We start from the raw sequence: 20,831 nt of genomic DNA, 5'->3' as shown, positions 1-20,831 counted from the left end.
AGTGTGATTTTGGGGGATCGATCTGGCACTCTAGGAGAGAGCCAGTGAGAATCCACGGCGTGGCAGGCAGTGTGCGTGGTTGCGTACGCGGAAGCGACGCTCGGGCTGTGGGAAAGAGAGAGCTGGAGAAACGAAACGAACGATTCGGTAAATCGGGGATCTTGTGAAGACGGCACCACCAGACACCGCGCTGTGTGGAACGGTCTCTAACCCGAGAACACAACAGCAAGGGGGGCGGCGTGGAGGAGAGAGGAGAGAGAGGGGGCCCGGAGGAAAGGCTGGGGAAACGAGACAATGAATGAGGCTATGAAAGGAGAAGGAGACGGGGAAGGGAATATGGCTGCAGACGGGATCCGTGGGCCGGGTGAGCCGCACACAGAGGCCCCCTCTATGAACCACAACCACAACCAGCAGCAGCAGCATGACAGCAACGGCACCGGCGACGAGCTGGTGAGCTCCGTCACCCTGTACCGGCGCAGACCGCGGCTGCTGCACGGCACCGTGCTGCCGTTCGTCCTGGTGCTCTACCCGGGCTGGCTGTACGTGTGGCTGGGGGTGTACGGCGCCTCCGATTACCCCGTGGAGGCCGGCCTGCTGGCGCTGGCCGCGATCGGCATCGCGCACGTCCTGACGGCGCTGTCCGGCTATTGGTCCGTGCACGCGCACTGTTGGCTCACCTGCTCCAAGGTAAATAAAAACATTAATAATCATCAGCTCAGGCTATATGCTAGTAATAACAATGTAACTACTGAAACGTGTCGATCGCATGTTTGATGACTGTCACACTGCTCCCTGAACGAACAGAGACTAGACTGTTCCATATGTTATGGCCCGGCATGAATATTATGTACATAATCATGTTATATACAGTAGCTACATCATAAGAACCCATTCATAGGGCATGTTGAGTGCAGTGCAGCTGTTCAGTATTTGGTCTTCGTTATCTATAAAAATCTAGGGCTGTATAGGTAATTCATTTCAGCTACCGTAATCACATTTGGATAAAGTACTAAGATATCTGTTTTCATGAATGTGCTGTGGGTGCTTATTTCTAAAGCAACTATGTTGAGCATTACTTTAAAACTGCAAAAGCGCTCACTCCTACCAGGTTCTGTGAATTATTAATTTCTCACCTGTTTCATTTGTATCTGCAGGAACCCGACCCACAAAAGGCCACGCTGGCAAAGGTCGTACCTATGCCAAATAACGGTTCTGCTGAGCTCGTGGCTCTTCAGAGGGACCAGGTCAGCTCACCTTTTCTACGTTGACGTCAACCACTGTTGAATGAGTACAGAATTGGCATAAAAGCACCTCTAATCCGCTCACTCTCTCTCTCTCATACTCAAATGGCAGGGTGAGGATGGCGAGGAGATTCTGTCCTTTGAGTTTCAGAAGATCCGCTACGTCTTCGACCGAGAGGAGAAGAAATGTTTCCTCCCGGTGGCGTTCCCCATCAACCACCCAATGAGCCACTTCCAGGTGTGGCGTGGCTACCAGGAGGAGACTGACCTGAGAGCTGCAGAAAAGCGATACGGCACCAACCGCGCTGAGATGATGGTGCCTGATTTCCTGGAGCTCTTCAGAGAGAGAGCCACCGCTCCCTTCTTTGTATTCCAGGTATGTGCGTCACCTCCTGCATTTAAACATGAATTCATCATGTTTGGCTTAAGAGCAGATGTCTCTAGGCGAGTGCAGGAAGGTGACTAGGGCTGGATAATATTTCGATATTATTATAGCGATATCGTCATATCAGGCTATATTTCATCTGTGATTTTTGCAATCTTAATATTGTGATGTTGCTTAGTGTTGTCTTCTCCTGGTTTTAAAGGCTGCATTACATAAAGTGATGATTTTTTTTCCCTAGCTGTTCCATTATTAGCGTTTATTCACTTAGTTGTATAGGCTTTTCTATGTATTACTTATCAAAAGTCTCATTATGTAAAATAGTATGCTATGAATGTAGCAATAGTCAATGTATCAATACAGTAAGTAGTTGATCAAAATATATACAAGCTCACAGTGCGGCACCGAGTGCCGCGCTGCAAGCTTGTAGATCTGCTATTTTTGAAAAATCGTGAAAATTAGAATTTTGACCCGATTCTATAAGTGTATTTTGAATCCTTCTAAGATTTTTTGAAAAACCCATGTTTCTATGTCAGCAGTCTGGCCAGCCATCGTCAAAGAAAAGGTCCTTTTCACTTAACTGGAGCTCAGTTAGTCTGTTCTTGAGAGACTACTATGTCAGCGGTTCTCAAACCTTTTCATGTGAAGGACCCCCAAAATGATATGTATTTAGCCACGGACCCTCATCTCAAAATATATAGTTCCAGGGACCCCCCCAGAAGCAAAATTTGAGTTACAAACGTTCGCTTTGAAAATACATATATTCAAAGATTTGCACTTTCACTGGTTAAAGCATTCAATAATTCTAGGCCTAAATGAATTAGAGGAATCACTTCACTGTTTGTATTGTTGGTTGACCCAGTGTTTGCTCTCTCTGTCCAGGTGTTCTGTGTGGGGCTGTGGTGTCTGGATGAGTACTGGTACTACAGTGTCTTCACACTCTTCATGCTGGTGGCGTTTGAGGCCTCGCTGGTCCAGCAGCAAATGAGGAACATGTCAGAGATCCGACGCATGGGGAACAAGCCCTACATGATCCAGGTAGGTAGCAATGTACTTAAGTGTACATCCCACACCTTCTGTTAGACTGGTGTAATAGATGGTCTTGGTGTATACAGTGTGTCACACATTTTTATTTATATGTTTATTTAACAGGGACAACACAAAAAACAATGAATCAAGTATAAATACATGAAACCGTTGCCTTGCATATAGGGTTTGTAGCCATGGCTAATTTGCAACCCCAGTCCCTGGTTAGGCCTTTCTATACAAATATCTACCTAAAATGCTATTACAAAGTATACAAACATCTACCTAAAATTCTATTACAAAAGTACATGCTCTAATCTAAAAGTACAAAATCGTTACAAAAGTCAGAGAGCAGTGAACATTAATATTCTAAAGTGTGCCTACACATGTTCACAGCTTTGGTTTAACTTTAACCAACATTTAACCTTTTCATTCAATAATTTGAGGTCATTTAGTTTTTAATTTCAGTTGGTAGGGCATTCCACAAGTGTATCCCTTTTACTGAATACGATGACTGACCAAAAGTCGTGCTGCGCATTGCTGCCTTGTGGTCGCCATTTGCTGATCCCCTTGTGACTCTACTAGTACCTGTCCCTTTCACCTGAGGACAGAGTACAGTTGGGGCAAGATCATTAACACATTTAAAGATTAGTTTGATATAGGAAAATGTTATGAAACTGTCAAAACTAAGCATGTTGTATTTTCGAAGAATTATGCAATGGTGCCATCTCATTTGTTTTTTTGTCCATTATTTTCAATGCTTGTTTATAGAGCGATGTAATTGGTTTTATTGTTGTCTGTGAAGCCTGGCTCCAGACAGTAACACAGTATGACATATGGGAAAATACCATGGCATGCATAAACAGTTGGGCAGCATACAGTGGTATATATTGTCTGGTCATTCTAAAACAGTTCAGGTTGGTTTTCAGAGTCTTGCTTAACTTCTTTATGTGCTTATCAAATCAAGTTGAGAGTCAAGAATGACACCAAGAAATCTGAAATCACTGACTTCCTCAATTACCTCTCAATCTATTTCAATGTTTAGCTCACAGTTCACTGAAATGCATTCTGTGTATGTGCGTTCCTGTTTTTTTTGTATTACTACTCTCGTGGGGACCAAAAATCCCCTCAAGGATAGTAATACCATTCACAAACTAGGAGTTAGAGTTTGTTTTAGGATATGGGATTTTGAGGTTTGGTTGTGTTTAAAGTTCATGTTAGTTTGGTTGAACAGGTTAAGTAAAAATTGAATTTGTAATGAGAAGTGTCCTAACAAGGGTAGTAATAAAAATGTGTGTGCGTGTGTGTGTGTGTGTGTGTGTGTGTGTGTGTGTGTGTGTGCGCGCGCGCGCGTGTGTTTCTAATAGGTGTATCGTAATAGGAAGTGGAGACCTATATCCAGTGATGAGCTGGTCCCAGGAGACCTCGTCTCAATAGGTATGGCTAATTCATCTAAACGTTTTCTGTTAAATGCAATTCTTTCCCACCACACAATTCAGACTGACTGACTGACAGACTGTGTGTGCGTGTGCTAGGGCATTCACCAAATATTCGAATATCAAAGTCACTATTCGACGTTGTTCACCGAAGTCGAATATTCACTTTTTTTTTCTCTCTTTAAAAATATATATAGTTTATAAAGCTTGGCTAGATAGGAAGTCATAAGAATGAGTTGTCAAAAAAATAAACATAATTTGAACTGGGGACCCCCACCTTGACAAGCACTTGGAATTGTAGGTATTACATTTAATGTGACTCGGTTCCGCAGATACATATTGTGAACGCGAGGCGTTGTGAGCATGTAGATCGGCTATTTTCACAATGTTCGCCTCTTGCTTACTTAATATTTGACAGTTTGGCCAGTCCTGTCGAATATTCGACTATTCGAATACTTTGAGGTCGAATAATTCGAATACTAAAAATCACTATTCGTGAATGCCCTAGCGTGTGCGCACGCGCGCATGCACGCAGCGTGCTCATGCGATTTCTGTAATGTGGATTTCTTGGGTCGCAGGACGGTCTCCTCAGGACAACCTGGTTCCATGTGACGTGCTGCTGCTCAGAGGGCGCTGCATTGTGGACGAGGCCATGCTGACTGGAGAGTCAGTGCCCCAGATGAAGGTTTGAGTCAGTCTGACATGTTTATGACCAGGGGTGTCGCGTCAAATTCTGGGCCCTGGGTACAAGGATTCACTGCGGGCTCCCCATGAATGTTCTTCATAGGAGGGGGGGGGGGGGTTTAACCCATTTAGACTGGGAGCCCATTATTATTTATTACGCATTATTCTGTGCTTTAACTATTTGAAAAAAAAATATGTTTCTATGTCAGTGGTGCTCAAACCTTTTCATGTGAAGGACCCCCAAAATGATATTTATTTGGCCACAGACCCCCATCTTAAAATATTTACTTCCAGGGACCCACCAGCAGCAAAATTTGAGTTACAAATGTTCGAGTGCCGCGCTGCTATTTTTCAATAGCTAAAGTATAAAATAATTAAGGCCCCTCCACCTCGGGCCCTAGTAACTCAGTCCCACTCCCCCCCCCCCCCCCCCCCCCCCCCCTTGTGACGCCCCTGGTTGAAGTCAGTCTGAGATGATTATGACACTTTGCAGAACCGAGGACTTAAGACTTCAAAGTACATAAGCTTCACAGATATAAAACGGTATCGCTTGCTGCATTAATTAAAGAAATAAACCCCGAGAGGCCGTGGTTGACTGTGAATTTATAACAGCTGAGGGGCATTGTTAGGCACGACACGGAGCCGATTGCCTACAGTAAAACCCCCTTAGCTTTTCAACATGAAAATCATAGACATATCCCAATTAAAATATATTTTTTTAAATAACAATTTAACTTCAAGAAAAGTCTCTACAAGAAAATTGTCCCTGGTCGTGACTGCCTGCACTGCACAAACAAGGAAGTTGCTTGCTCTGCATGGAAGCTCCTGAATGTTGAAAAACTAAGGAATCAATATTGGGAGACTTTATGGCTTGTTATTTCTCGCCTAAAGCATCAGAAAAACTATTTTTGTAAATAAAAATTATTGGAAGAATGTGTGGCACAGTAATACTGATGTAACATACAGCTTGAAACAAAGCTCATCCAATCGTAATCAAGGACCGGAGATAATCATTTCATAAAATGAGATTTCTAATTGTCGTTGTATCATTATGATGTCTTCAGGAGCCAGTGGAGGATGTGGTCCCAGAACATATCTTGGACCTCCAGACAGACTCCCGTCTCCACATCATTTCTGGAGGGACTAAAGTGGTCCAGCATAGCCCTCCTCTGAAAGCCAGCACTGGGCTCAAACGTGAGTGTTGATGATAATACAAGTTGGTGGACTCTTGGTGCATTCTATTTGATGCTATAGTAGCGAATAGGTATTGTATCACAATATATTTGACCAAATACCTAGAAATCAACATATTGACTAGAGTGTAGTCACTATCTCGTCAAAAGACTCGACTAATATTGTTTTTTTTATATAGTGAAATCTAGTCTATCTAGTGAAATATCATGATGAGACTAGATGAGAAACCTAGTCTCATCATGATATTGATATAATATTGATCATATTGCCCAGCCCTTTTAGCATAAGAATACACGTTGACCATATTCATTCTTCATGTGCAGCTGTAGACAATGGCTGTGTGGCCTATGTACTGAGAACTGGATTCTATACCTCTCAGGTGAGATTTCTTCTCTCGTCACATTACCTGTTCCTATTCTCTTTTGTATGCAAAACATACAAAAAAAAATACCATTCTTTATTTTCACGTGACACCTTGTGCAAACTAACACATACATTAATCTGTACACATTTCCAGGGTAAGCTATTGCGGACCATTCTCTTTGGGGTGAAGAGAGTGACAGCAAACAATCTGGAGACCTTCATTTTCATCCTCTTCCTCCTGGTGTTTGCCATTGCTGCAGCTGGCTATGTGTGGTTAGAAGGTGAGGGAGGAAGTGTTATTTTCACCTTGCATGAACTAAACCATACATGGGCACCTGGCGGCCCGGGGGCCACATGCGGGCCCCACCTTCACTTAATGTGGCCCGCAGGTTGATATTGGAGTACTGTTATATTATTGATTTCAGCTGTTACAATTCCAAGCATGGAAGAATTACCCACTTTAATTACTTCAGTCTATATTAGTAGCTTAATGACCAGTATTAAAATGTTATTGTATTTTTTGTCCAATGTATTTGTATTTAAGTTCATAAAGTTAACATACCGTAAGAAACATATGAAAGCATTTGAAAATCAATAAATAAATAAAAGTTAGTTTTCAGCATTCCAATTCAAAAATAGAAAAAAATTGCAGATTTACAAGCTCAAAACGCGTCGCAGTGCGACACGTTTTGAGCTTGTAGATCGGCTATTTTTGCTATGTATATGCATTGTGGCCCTCTGGGGTGAATGTGGAAATATAGTGGCCCTCTCCATCATCAAAGTTGCCCACCTCTGAACTAAACCATTGTGATTGCGTTGCTTAATGAGCCTATGGTGAGGGTTGAGCAGAGTTTCTTCATGTTATAAATATACGACACATGTTTTTTGTATAATCTCCTCAGGGACTAAGGACTTGAGCCGGAACCGGTACAAGTTGTTTCTGGAGTGCACCCTCATCCTCACCTCGGTGGTTCCGCCAGAACTCCCCATCGAGCTTTCACTGGCAGTCAACACCTCTCTCATTGCCCTCGCTAAACTATGTAAGTACTGTACTAACCCATCCGGGGATATGAGCACCCAAAGTATGTGCCGAGTTTGGGTTATGCACACTTATCAGGGATGGAAAGTAACTTTGTACAGGGTTCCCACGGTCATGAAATTCCTGGAAATATTTTGAAAATAGAAAAATATTTTTCCAGTACTGGAAAAGTTTTGGAATTGATCAAGGGTCCTGGAAGGTCCTGGAAAAAATAGCTATGCATTGTCTTTTGGTTATTGATTTTGTTAATACTTCTGAAATGACATATTAAACATTGGCCAAATTGTCTCATATTAGAGGCAGAAATTGTGAAAATAGCAGATCTACATGCCCGTTGTGAGCATGTAGATCGGCTATTTTCACAATAAAACCGTGTTATACAAAATTCCTCTATTCTTAGTGCTCGTCAGGGTGCCGGGGTCCCCAGTTGAAATATGATTATTTGAGCATAGGAGTAAGCGACGCCGACTCGTTATTGAGCTGAATTATTGTTATATAGTCCTGGAAATCAGGTTAAATATTCTGGAAAAGTCTTGGAAAGGTTTTGGAAATTAATTGGTAAAGATGTGTGGGAACCCTGTTTGTACCTGCAACAGTTCCAACACACACACGCGCGCGTCCAATTGCAGCGCCGCAAACACACACATGCAAGCGCGACACGTACCATCACGACATCCCGTGTGCACGTGCGCACACACACATGTTTAACATCTTTATTTGCGTTCACATTTAACAAGACATTCTTGAACACCAACAATGGTAGATGCACAGACTTGGGAAACTCAACAACAATATTTCATGATACACATCATGGGTACAGGAAGCATCGCATCCTCCATACAGTATATGGCGACTGAAATTTATCACAGACACCGAACAGAAATTTTGCTAATGCCTTAGCTCTTGGCTTGGGTGGGCATTCATACAATCTGCAGGCATCTCACGACTGATTTATGGACATTACCGAGGCTTACAAATATGAACACAAGCCGTTTACACACACACACACACACACACACACACACACACACACACACACACACACACACACACACACACACACACACACACACACACACACACACATAGTACGTTTAAACTGTTTGAGCGAAGCTATAGACTATTAGAGCTATTAGACGCACGCATGCCATGTAGATGATATGGAATGTGCCCTCCCGCTCCTAGAACGCAGTGTGTATGGACACAAGACACATGCCGTAAATGAAATAATTTGTACGTTTGCAGCGCTCTCTCTGTCTAACAGTGCCTGTGCGCAGTGTCTGTGTAACAGTGGCCCGTGCGCAGTTTGATCATTCATCCCATAGCTTGGGGGGCTGGGCTGTAACCCTGGTGACGATAGCTCCCATAACCCGAATTCCAAATCTCTGGTGTTTACATAAATACGCTAACAAACAGCGTACATTTTGGCAAAGTAAAAAACGGGCTTCGCAGTGGGTTGATATGTGTGTGGATAGCCGCGCCAAACAGTTCCTTAAAGTCTCATTATGACCACCTCCTTACTTTGTTATCCTTCCCTCTAGATGTGTTCTGCACAGAGCCTTTCAGGATACCGTTTGCAGGGAAAGTGGAGGTTTGCTGCTTTGACAAGACGGGCACCTTGACCAGTGACAGCCTGGTGGTACGAGGGGTGGCAGGCCTCAGGTAGGCCTTATCGCTCTCTCTGATTTAACCCATTTAGAACGGGTACACATTATTGTGTATCATTATTTTATGCTTTAACTATTGAAAAATAGCAGATATACAAGCTCACAGCTCGGCACCGAGTGCCGCGCTGCGAGCTTGTAGATCTGCTATTTTTGAAAAATTCGTGAAAATTAGAATTTTGACCTGATTCTATAAGTGTCTTTTGAATCCTTCTAAGGTTTTTGGAGCTGTGTGAAACACAGGCTCCCTATACGTGGCCGTGTGGGTCTGTGTGTGTGTCTGTCTGTCTGTCTGTGTGTCTGTGTGTGTGTATGTAGCCTGAACTTCCTAAACTTCGGCACGCCACTAGTCCCACAGTTTTGCCACCACACACTCGCGCCATATGTCAAATCGACCGGCTTACTCGGGAATCATGGGCTATTACTTTTCTAAGAGAAAGGTTCTATAGTTTAATTGATATTAATTTATTAGTGAATTAATTTTCCCCATTGACTTATAATGGGAATTGCAAAAACTCACATTCAATTATTTGTCTCTCGCAAACCATAGGGGCTAGAGTTTCAAGACTTGGAGAGGAGGTTCATAATGATTTCAAGGATTAAATAAAAAATAATTGTGTCATTTGGCCGCATGGTGGCGCCATAACACCCCACTTTACGTTTTGGCCTGTAACTCTTGAACCGTAGGTCGGAAAATTAAAAATATTTTTTCCCTGGATTCCTTGGGTCATGACGCATCTCCCCATATAGGCCACGCCCATTTGCGCCATGATAGATTTTCCGCCATCTTGAATTTTCTCCAAAACACACTTTTTGCTCCTTTTCCTACATATTTTCTTCAAATGTCACAAAAATCGGTACACATGAACCACACACACACACACACACACACACACACACACACACACACACACACACACACACAGCTCCACTTCACACGGGTGTGATTTTTTGAAAAACCCAGGTTTCTATGTCAGCAATCTGGCTAGCCATCGTCAAAGAAAAGGTCCTTTTCACTTAACTGGAGCTCAGTTAGTCTGTTCTTGAGAGACTACTATGTCAGTGGTTCTCAAACCTTTTCATTTGAAGGACCCCCAAAATTATATGTATTTGACCATGGACCCCCCATCTCAAAATATCTAGTTCCAGGGACCACCCCCAGAAGCAAAATTTGAGTTGCAAACGTTCGCTTTAAAAATACATTATATTCAAAGATTTGCACACATTTTCATGACTTTTTCAAAAATAGCAGATCTACAAGCTCGCAGCGCGGCACTCTGGTTAAAGCATTCAATAATTCTAGGCCTAAATAGTTCAGACCAATTTTACAATGTTTTTTAAAGATACATTTTGGGCTTTTATGCCTTTATTGATAGTAGACTGACAGGAAATGGGGAGAGAGATATGGGGAGTGACACGCAGCAAGGGTCGTCGGGAACGGGATTCGAACCTGTGACACTCTGTCAGGCTGGCATTGCAGTCTAGGGTGCCCGGACCACCACGCTGGTGACCCAAGCCCAAACATTAGTTTTAAGCTCAATTTATATTTGGTTGTACACCGCTGTCACGTGCAGAAAATCAGAGCATGGATGCGACATGTTGTGAGCTTGTACTAAATCTGCTATTTTGGCGACACCAGCGTACATTGGATCACAAATAAAGCGTTAGAAATGTCTGAAGAAAGAACGCAGCAGGTCTGACTCTGAATCACCCCTTACATAGAGTGTGTCCGGCATACAGTATCCACAACGCATAAGCATAAATCACTGTGCTGCTGCTTAAAGGCTGATTTATGCTTCTGTGCCAAGGTGTGCTCTTGGCTTATGTGCAACTCTTCAAAAATGTAAATGTATGCATGATATACAGTAGGCCCACAGAGAACTGTGATAGGCCTGCTTGGCTGCTTGACTCCGCTAATCTCTTTGTGAATGAGATCAATGGGATCAATGTATGTGGATTTGTGAGAGATTAATGGGCCCAGCCAATGTATTAGATTGTCAAATGTATTCAAGCCAAACAAGCACAGCAAATTCCTCCTCTCCTTCCTCACATGTTAAATCCTCCTCACACTCTCTCTTTATTATACTGTACTGTCTAACATAACATATCTATAACAACAAACGGTCAGGAGAGGGGTTGCTGCTGACCTTGGTAAATGAGTATAAAAGTAAGACGAAAAAGGCCACCCGCTCGTAGCCACGATGCAGGATTTATTTAAATAGAAACCAACGTTTCCACCTGGAAAGGTCTTCTTCAGGGAATGAACGTAACATAACATATCTAACATAATCTTCTCTCCAATAATGCTAGACTAACATTAATTAATAGGGCAAAGCCATTTCCATTTTGTACCAGACTTCACCACCATACTGCTCTGTATCACAAAGTAAATATGAGAGAACGAAAGCACCATTATTTCAGGGTCCTCTTGAATTAATGCACTATACTGCTGTGAAGATTTGCAGCAGGGATGTGACAGCCAACGGGTAGAGGCAGCCTATGCGGGACTATAAATCACTCATGCTGCGTTCACACTGTTGGCGACAAAAGCTGCAAAACGACCCAAGTCGCCATTGAAGTGTTGCTCAAGTCACACTCTGTATAAAATCGTACAGGGAACTGACTGTTTAACAGCAAGAATGTGTTTTTCTTCCTGTTACGGAATGAGGAAGGAATTGTGGGGAGAGAGCAGAGGAGTGGAAATGGAGAAACAAAAACACATGATTGATAGATGCTTCGCTGTGTCGTTTTTTTTAAACCAGTTCAACCTTTTTGTAGCCTATCACACCTGCCAAGCAGAGACACTTGTGGGGTGACTGTTTGTTTCCATTGAAAATTACGTGTAGCCTAGTGCCTCGTCGCTGCTAGTGTGACCGCAGCATCGCTACGCCGCAGGCACCCATGCCGTAGCTATGAGGACAGCTTGACACCAGAACCATAAATCAGCCATAAGCCACAAGATGAACGTGCTCATCATATCGACTGATGTCTGTGTGTGTCGCAGAGAAGGGAACGAGGTGATGCCGGTGTCTGAGATCCCAGTGGAGACCCACCGGGTGGTGGCCACCTGCCACTCGCTGGTCACCCTGGACGATGGGCAGCTGGTGGGCGATCCCTTGGAGAAGGCCATGCTGACTGCTGCAGACTGGACACTCACCAAAGGTACAGGGCAACGGCCAGGAAGTGCACGTGTGAAGGCGTCTCTGTGCACGTTTTGGTTTGTTTTCTTGGGCCAAACCAGTTGTCTTTCAGATGTGAGGAAACATATGAACAATGGCTGTAAAAGTAATGCAGTTTGCATTTACGGGTAAAGAAAGTTACATGCCAAATTCTGTATTAATGAATGATTTGGTAACACAATCAGAGAGATGTTATAAAACACAGAACGTAATAATAATTATATATAAAATATTTCCTGTCTTTATTTTTTTTAAAGGGCTTTTATGAGGGCTTTAATGCCTTTATTAGATAGTAGACTGACAGGAAATGGGGGGATATGGGGAGTGACACACGGCAAAGGTCGTCCGGATCGGGAATCGAACCGGCGCCGCTGCCAGGCATCAATGCCTATGTGGCAATGCCTATGTGGTATGCGCCCGGACCAATAGGCCAGCGGGCGCCCCAAATATTTCCTGTCTTTATGTGTTTGGGGAAATATTCTCTAGTTCTCTCAAGAGAACCTGGTCTGCTATGAATGAATGAATGAATTACTCGGTTGGTTCATACAAACTTTTGTTTGTCATCCTTGTCTGACTGGTTGTCTGTGTGCAGATGAGAAGGTTTTTGCTCGTGGCATCAAAACCCAGGGCCTAAAGATCCACCAGCGGTTCCACTTTGCCAGCGCGCTGAAGCGCATGTCGGTCCTGGCCTCCTACGAGAAGATGGGTTCCACAGAGCTCTGCTACATTTCGACTGTCAAAGGAGCGCCAGAGACACTCAGGGGAATGGTAGATATTACGCACACATGTTGACAATAACAAACGCTTAACAGTGCTCTGATTGTTAGTCGACTGTTTCTGTGAGTGCGTACTGCCGTCATAACCCAGCTGTGACTGTAGTTCTCAGAGTGTCCCGCGAGCTACGACCAGGTCCACAGGGAGATGTCCCGCGAAGGAGCCAGAGTCCTGGCCTTAGGGTACAAAGAGATAGGACACCTCAGCCATCAACAGGTCTTGTTGCTTTTGTATTATTCAAAAAACCTGCCCCCAGAAACACATCATATCAGCAATCATACACAGGGGCGTCACACCAAATTCTGGGCCCTGGGTACAAGGATTCACTGCGGGCCCCCCATGAATGTTAACTATTGAAAAATAGCAGATATGACAAGCTCACAGCGTGGCACCGAGTGCCGCGCTGCGAGCTTGTAGATCTGCTATTTTTGAGAAATCGTGAAAATGTGTGCAAGAAACGTATGTTTCTATGTCAGTGGTGCTCAAACGTTTTCATGTGAAGGACCCCCAAGATTATATGTATTTGGCCACAGCTAGACCCCCCATCTCAAAATATTTAGTTCCAGGGACCCTTCTCCGGAAGCAAAATTTGAGTTACAAATGTTCGCTTAAAAAATACATATTCAAAGATTTGCGCACATTTTTACAACTTTTCAAAAATAGCAGATCTACAAGCTCGCAGCACGGCACTCGGTGCCGCGCTGTGAGCTTGTATACCTGCTATTTTTCAATAGCTAAAGTTACTATAGGGCCCCTCCATCTTGGGCCCTGGTAACTCAGTCCCACTTTCCTACCCCTTGTGACGCCCCTGATCATACAAGATCTAGTAGTGCGATCAGAATAGAAAAGATGTAATTGAAAATGAGCTGGATTGTGTTGTGGATTGTACAGGTGAGGGAGATGAGTCGCGATACGCTGGAGTGTGACCTGCGATTCGCCGGGTTCATGGTTGTGTCGTGCCCCCTCAAGAGCGACAGCAAGGCTGTCATCAGAGAGATCCAGGAGGCGTCACATTACGTAAGTAAAGCTGCGCACACACACACCCACACACACACAAACACAAACACACAGTGAGAGTGAGAATCTCACAAATATGATGTCACTGTCTCTTCACTATCAGGTGGTGATGATCACGGGTGACAATCCACTAACGGCATGTCACGTCGCGAAAGAGCTACACTTCATTCAGAAGAAACACACACTTATATTGCAATCAGGTCCCAATCCAGGTAAGTCAAGTCGTTAACAGACTTGTCTATTACGTAAATGAGCCAGTTGTACAGTACATGTCCTTGATAGAACAGAGTACTGGTGTTGTTACTGAGAGTCCCACAGTGCAGATGCATTAATTTATTAACCACTTGAACCTCAGCATCCATATTCTGGGAGGAACTTTACCAAAAATAGCATATATATTTTGCTGATACCAATTTTATATATTCCATTATATTGCTTTTCAAAGTAAGTATCGTCCCAGACTGATATGATGAACGACTAATACTTTCCAGTGATATTTGTTACTTCCCGTCATTAACCTGCTTGAACTGCTTTCTGAGTTTCCATGGTACAGAAATGACTAACAAAGGGGAAAATATGAGAATGTCTCTTTTATCCCGGCAAGTTCTCAAAATATCACTAAGCCAATATGGTTCCAGGGTTAGACCGTTAGTGAATACTCATTCTGTTTCCCCCAGTTCAGTTGAAATACCAGGTACATTAACCCTAAATAAATTAGATACTGCAGCGTGCCTTGCTAGCTGAAGATTTACATTCCGCATGAGACCAAATGTCAAGAAATCTAAAATTCTCTTTTACACTAAACATACATTATTTGACAGTGCTGAGGCATGGAATGTCCAACCATTATGGTTCTCATATGCCTACAAGACCATTGACATAATCGTCTATCCATTTGCAATAATCTTTTTGCTAATAAAATGGTTCCTGGTTTCTCGTAAAGTCATGTGTTACAGGTAAGTGATGACTTGTCTGACCGGAGCTAGCTTGTCCTGAAAATAATAGTGACTATGTCATAAGCGAGTGAGAAATAAGCAAAGGTTAGAGGGACGTCCACTCTGACTGATCTAATGTGTTTGTTATTTTTGCCAGGTGAGTGGAAGTGGGAGTCCATAGATGGCAGCGTGCAGATACCAATGCCCCCTCCCTCGGTCTCCTCTTTCATCCAGGAGTATGACCTGTGTGTGACAGGGGAGGGACTAACTAGACTAACTAGTGACACACGGCTACTAAACACCCTACTGCCTTATGTGCGAGTGTTTGCCCGGGTCAGCCCAAAACAGAAGGTCAGTCTTTGAGCATTGCTGTATTTTTCCCCCCTCTTGCATGTTGTTAATGTGTACGTTACATGTGTTTTGGTGATGGAAGTTTATTGTAAATATGGGTTTATAAAATAGTTGTCTGGGCATCCGGGTGGCGAACAGTTACTGCCCACCACCGTGGAGACTGGGCTTAGATTCCTCCATGGTGCCACGTGCTCCAAACGAACACAATTGGCCACGTTTGAGGGTAGGATTGTCTACACCCTCCTCAAGACTAACAGAAGGGGTTAGCAGTGAAAGGGGCGTTAGACATTGAATTGGAATTGGTATAATGGCTTTATGAAGAAGAATGATTTTGTGTTTTAAATGATGGTCTATTCTGTTTTAGGAGTTTGTGATCACAAGTCTAAAGGGCCTGGGCTATGTGACGTTAATGTGCGGAGACGGCACCAACGACGTTGGAGCTCTCAAACACGCCCACATAGGTAAGATTTCTCAACCCGTTGGCAAGGGCATCAACACCCCAAAAAAAGCCTGCATGTTCTTCTCTTCCCCAGATATGAACAGTGTCTTTTTGTGGTCCCTCTCCTCAGGTGTCGCTCTGTTGGCTAACGCCCCCGAACGCATGCCCGAGAAAAGGAAACGAGGAAGGGAAAAGGAGACACCTTCAGCAGAGCCCCGACCGTCGCCACCTATTCCAAGTTCAGGGGGGAAACTGAGCTCCAGGGCAGCGAGGCACAGGGTGATGACCCACAGAGAAGAGCAGCTAGCAGCACAAAAGGTGTGCTTACACTCTACACCAGGGTTCCCCAATTAGTTTTCCCCAACGACCGAATTATGTCTAGGGTGCCAAGCCGAGGGCCACAACATTGCAGGGGGCGACGGTGGCGTTCCCACTACTTCAGCGACAGTTTTCGTCGTTGTCGGGTGAAAATCTTGTATGTCCAAAATGTATCATTTTAAAAATGATTTAAACTAGTGAAAACAGCCGATCTACAAGCACACAACGCCTCGCACCGCTTGTAGATCTGCTGTTTTCACTACTTTTGTGCGACGGCCTTGTATGATTTGCAAAAGAACGTACAAATTTGGAGATACGAGATTTCCACCCGACAACGACGATATACTAGTGTTGTTGCTGCTCTTATACCACCATTATTAGTAAAATGCTGAGTCTTACTTTAACTCTTTTAACGCTCTCAGTGTACAGATAAGGGTCCATTTCAGCCTTGCATAGACAATCAGAGATCTCCGCCTATCAGTGCTGTGTTCGAACTGTCACGCGGGTATACGGAGTATGCTGTGAAGACATTTTTTTTTAAAGCGTATGCCCTCGTGAACCTTTCAAAGTAGCGTATCTGATAGGCATTATGCACTGGCGTATGCGCTGGCCACACGAATAGCCGCAGATCATAGATTATAGTATGCCCTCGAAAAAAGTCTAGAACACACCACTGCTGCCTATCCATATATCTGGTGACGTCTCAATTCAGTGTAGTGGCTAGAACAGTGAAGAAAACCTCTGATAACACACCTGCTTATCATATTACCATCCCAATATGAAGGACGGTCACAAAGTTCTTTTCATTGGTTCTGCAGTGCAGTTATTTTTGAGCAGTGCTAACTGCTCCTACATCTGGCTTTTACTGTGTGTGCGTATGTTCCGCGTCTGTGTGTACATATGAGTATAGATAACGGTAGGTGGAGATGCGTCTAGCTACATGAAACTAGGTTTGGTTACATACATTTGTACTCTGAGAGTGCAACACTCGGTGCATGCTAATATTTGTGTGTGTGAATTTGTTGGCATCCGTGTTGATCCCTACAGTATATAGGCTACAGGAGATAGGATCAACTGTGACTTACCTTTCCCTGATTGGGAAAACCTTACGGTGTACTCTGTTGCAGGAGAGGATCAGCCAAGTCTTACGAGAGCTTGAAGAGGACCAGATACAAGTAGTTAAACTGGGAGATGCCTCCATTGCTGCCCCGTTCACATCCAAACTGTCCTCCATTCAATGCAGTGAGTAATGTTGATTCAAAGGCATTCATTCAGACTGTCGTTGTGTGGCAGCGCACTAGCAGGCAAAATGCCAACCCATACAATCGCTCTGTGTGTGTGTTTTTTTTTTCTTTTTACCGTTCTGTATTGCGGCTAGGGATGGGACGATAAGCTATATCATCGTTTATCGCGATAAAAAACACACACGATAATCGTATAATGGAGATTTGATATATCGTGATATCATCCTCCGTCATGCACTGGAATCAATTCACCTTTAATTTGCCGAGCTGCATATGTGGTACCACTTAAACCCACTATAATTGGTAAAGTTACTTATAATATACATACTTGATAGTCTTTTTTTCACTCTCTATCAAATGTCTTTGCCCAAAAATAGCCAATCTACAAGCTCACAACAACGCGTCGTGAGCTTGTAGATCTGCTATTTTTTGGATAGGATAGGATAGGATAATGTATTTTGATTATCGCGATAATATCGTAAATCGCGATTTCTTTTTGTCACAATAATCGTGATGTGAAAGTTTCATATCTTCCCATCCCTAATTGCGGTACGTGATTATTTCCTTCTCCATGTCTGCAGTCTGCCATGTGATAAAGCAGGGTCGTTGCACTCTGGTGACAACACTGCAGATGTTTAAGATCCTTGCTCTAAATGCCCTGGTGCTGGCCTACAGCCAGTCTGTCCTCTACCTCGAGGGGGTCAAGTTCAGTGATTTCCAGGCTACCCTGCAGGGCTTGTTGTTGGCTGGCTGTTTCCTCTTCATATCAAGGTCAAAGGTGAGTAAGGCTGTCACAATTATTACATAATCGCCTAATCGCAATTATTTGATCTAATCGCAATTATTTTGGGATAATCGTCATAATCGTTTACATGTTGAAAAATGTTTATATATGTTCAAACATTCAAAAAAATAGTGGAAATAGCAGATCTACAAGCTCACAACGCGTCGCATCGCGACGCGTTGTGAGCTTGTAGATCGGCTATTTCCATTATCGATGTTCTTTTTAAATTGTGAAGTTCTCAGATATGTCCTTCATTTCATTGTATATTTAGGTTATGTGTCATATCTGCCATGTGCAACTTCAAAGCCTACAAGCCAAACAGAAATGTAATTGTCAACGACAAAAACACAATTAAATAGCTAATCGCAATTATTTGAGTGACAATTAATCGTCACGTAAAATGTCACAATCGTGACAGCCCTAAAGGTGAGAAGAAGAAAGAAACTGGTCTTATTCACCAAGTATGACAATCAGAAACAGCAGTGCAGCAGGCCAAGTGCAGAAGTTGGAGGCTGTGAGCCTCTTGAAACTGCAGTGGTCTAAAACGTATGTATAGTCTAGCTGAAGCAGTCAACTTGAAAGTACTTTACTTCTTTCTTTGCAGCCACTAAAAACCCTGTCCAAAGAGCGGCCCTTACCAAACATCTTCAATTTCTACACGGTGTTGACAGTGCTGCTACAATTTGCAGTTCACTTCTGCAGTTTGGTGTATCTCTACAAAGGGGCACAGAGCAGAAGTCCTCCGAGGTGAATGACATAATCATATGCATGCACACACATTTTTCATTTAAGAAGTGGTCACGACATTCCATACAATTCTGTTATAACTCATCTAAATGTGTGTATTTGCAAGTAAACATCACTCAATGCAAAAAACGTGCATGCACATATTTGCATATAATAACTGTATATCATGCATACAGTACATTGAGCACTGCTTTACACGGTTTGTCATCCTGCTTAAGTTGTTTTTTTTTCCTTGCAGAGAGGACCAGTTTGCAGATATATATAAAGAATTTGAACCCAGTCTTATCAACAGCACCGTATACATTATGTCAATGGCCATGCAGATGGCTACCTTTGCTATTAACTACAAGGTAATGACTCCCATTTCCACTTGTTAGCATTTATGTATTTTTTTCTCACAAGCGCAATATTCCGCTCATGACGTCCCTTATCTTTCCTCGCAGGGTCACCCTTTCATGGAGTCCCTCACTGAGAATCGACCATTACTATGGAGCATTGCCCTGTCGGGTTTAGCCATCGTAGGACTACTGACAGGGTCCTCGCCAGAATTCAATGAACAGTTTGCGCTGGTTGATATTCCAACTGAGGTGAGTGTGCATAGTTAGACTTTGTATTTATTGTCTTATTTATTAAAGCTATACTTTTAGTTGCTAAACTAGTGGTCAGTAGCGGTATTGCTTTTTTCGGACGTTTTTCGCCCGGAGTCGTCGCGGACCACCGGAGCGGCGCCACAAACCACCGCGACCGATACGAATCCGTAGAGGGGTAGAACGTAATTTTCTGGCCAGGATTAAGAGGTTAAGAATCCTGTAAACACTGTAGCTGAGGGAGGCTACTTCCTGAAGAGACGGCAGATACGCTGTGATTGGCCGGTAGTGTATCATGTGTGTATGATCCGCGATGTGATTGGCCAACGTATACACAACGTATACAGATGATGCAGATGACGTAATTTTGCCGTGAAATTCTCCCCCCTCACGGCTCATAGAAAACATATAAAGAGAAGGCTTTAGAAGCTGACAATAACGTAGTGGGTGTTCTAAAACTTTAGCGATTTAACAGTTAGGACAATTTTAAGATTTGTTTTATAAAAAAAGTTACATGGTATAACTTTAAATGTTTTATTAAAATTCTTGCTGCCGCTAATAATAAAAGTTCACCGATTACCCAACTTATTCTTTTTTCCTTGCAGTTCAAACTAGTCATTGCCCAGGTTCTCGTGGTGGACTTTGTCGCCGCTCTACTGGTGGACCGTGTCCTGCAGTTCCTTCTGGGCAAAGGAACCCTCAGGCTGCCTTCTTGAACTCTTGCCAACAGCAGACCGCTGCCCTTAGCAACCAAACTGTAAAAGGGAGAGGAAAGAGACTATATGGAGGTGGAGAATTGGAGCTGTTGTGACACGCACAAGACGACCAGGCAGGGGCGTCACAAGGGGGAGGAAAGCGGGACTGAGATACTAGGGCCCAAGGTGGAGGAGGGGCCTTCATTATTTTATACTTAAGCTATTGAATAATAGCAGATATACAAGCTCACAGCGCGGCACCGAGTGCCGCGCTGCGAGCTTGTAGATCTGCTATTTTTTTGAAAAGTCGTGAAAATGTGTGCAAATCTTTGAATATATGTATTTTTTAAGCGAACATTTGTTACTCAAATTTTGTCCCTGGAACTAAATATTTTGAGATGGGGGTCAGTGGCCAAATACATATAATTTTGGGGGTCCTTCACATGAAAATGTTTGAGCACCACTGACATATTTTTTTCTTAAAAAAAAAAAAAAAATCCAAAGAATTGCACACATTTTCACAACTTTTCAAAAACAGCAGATCTACAAGCTCGCTTGTATATCTGCTATTTTTCAATAGTCAAAGCACCCAGGGCCCAGAATTTGATGCGACACCCCTGCGGCCAGAACAGCCAAGGCGCTCAGTACTGCACACTCCTACAAGTGTATACCTTTTCCTACACCTGACTTCTGCCCCAACTTCACCAGCTCTGTGGCCGGCTCTCCATCCAC

General features: G+C 43.4%; 1 protein-coding gene across 1 annotated transcript; it reads left to right on the top strand.

The window, feature by feature from the left end:
• Positions 1 to 137: 137 nt before the first annotated feature.
• Positions 138 to 20,418, top strand: atp13a1 (ATPase 13A1). The gene is made up of 25 exons (XM_080724112.1): positions 138 to 687; positions 1,155 to 1,244; positions 1,354 to 1,617; positions 2,506 to 2,661; positions 4,017 to 4,086; positions 4,664 to 4,770; positions 5,834 to 5,963; positions 6,287 to 6,342; positions 6,481 to 6,607; positions 7,229 to 7,366; positions 8,907 to 9,027; positions 12,034 to 12,191; positions 12,801 to 12,976; positions 13,088 to 13,198; positions 13,874 to 13,999; positions 14,103 to 14,211; positions 15,092 to 15,285; positions 15,650 to 15,746; positions 15,855 to 16,042; positions 17,170 to 17,284; positions 17,868 to 18,064; positions 18,675 to 18,817; positions 19,056 to 19,167; positions 19,261 to 19,404; positions 20,010 to 20,418. The coding sequence occupies exons 1-25, from the start codon at positions 295 to 297 to the stop codon at positions 20,118 to 20,120; spliced, it is 3,633 nt and encodes a 1,210-aa protein (XP_080580238.1). The 5' UTR covers positions 138 to 294; the 3' UTR covers positions 20,121 to 20,418.
• Positions 20,419 to 20,831: the final 413 nt, after the last annotated feature.

Source organism: Nannobrachium achirus, assembly GCF_963921795.1.
Source record: "Nannobrachium achirus genome assembly, chromosome: 4".
Classification (NCBI taxonomy): Eukaryota; Metazoa; Chordata; class Actinopteri; order Myctophiformes; family Myctophidae; genus Nannobrachium; species Nannobrachium achirus.
The sequence above is the reverse complement of the archived record's forward strand: the minus strand, read 5'-3'. Positions and strand labels throughout refer to the sequence as shown.

What these genes read in the sequence shown, in the direction of transcription:
- atp13a1 (XM_080724112.1), top strand. Translation starts at nt 295, where the DNA reads ATGAATGAGGCTATGAAAGGAGAAGGAGACGGGGAAGGGAATATGGCT. An exon ending in GTTGGCTCACCTGCTCCAAG is followed by an intron (nt 688 to 1,154) that starts GTAAATAAAAAC and finishes TTGTATCTGCAG; the next exon opens with GAACCCGACCCACAAAAGGC. An exon ending in AGTCAGTGCCCCAGATGAAG is followed by an intron (nt 4,771 to 5,833) that starts GTTTGAGTCAGT and finishes TGATGTCTTCAG; the next exon opens with GAGCCAGTGGAGGATGTGGT.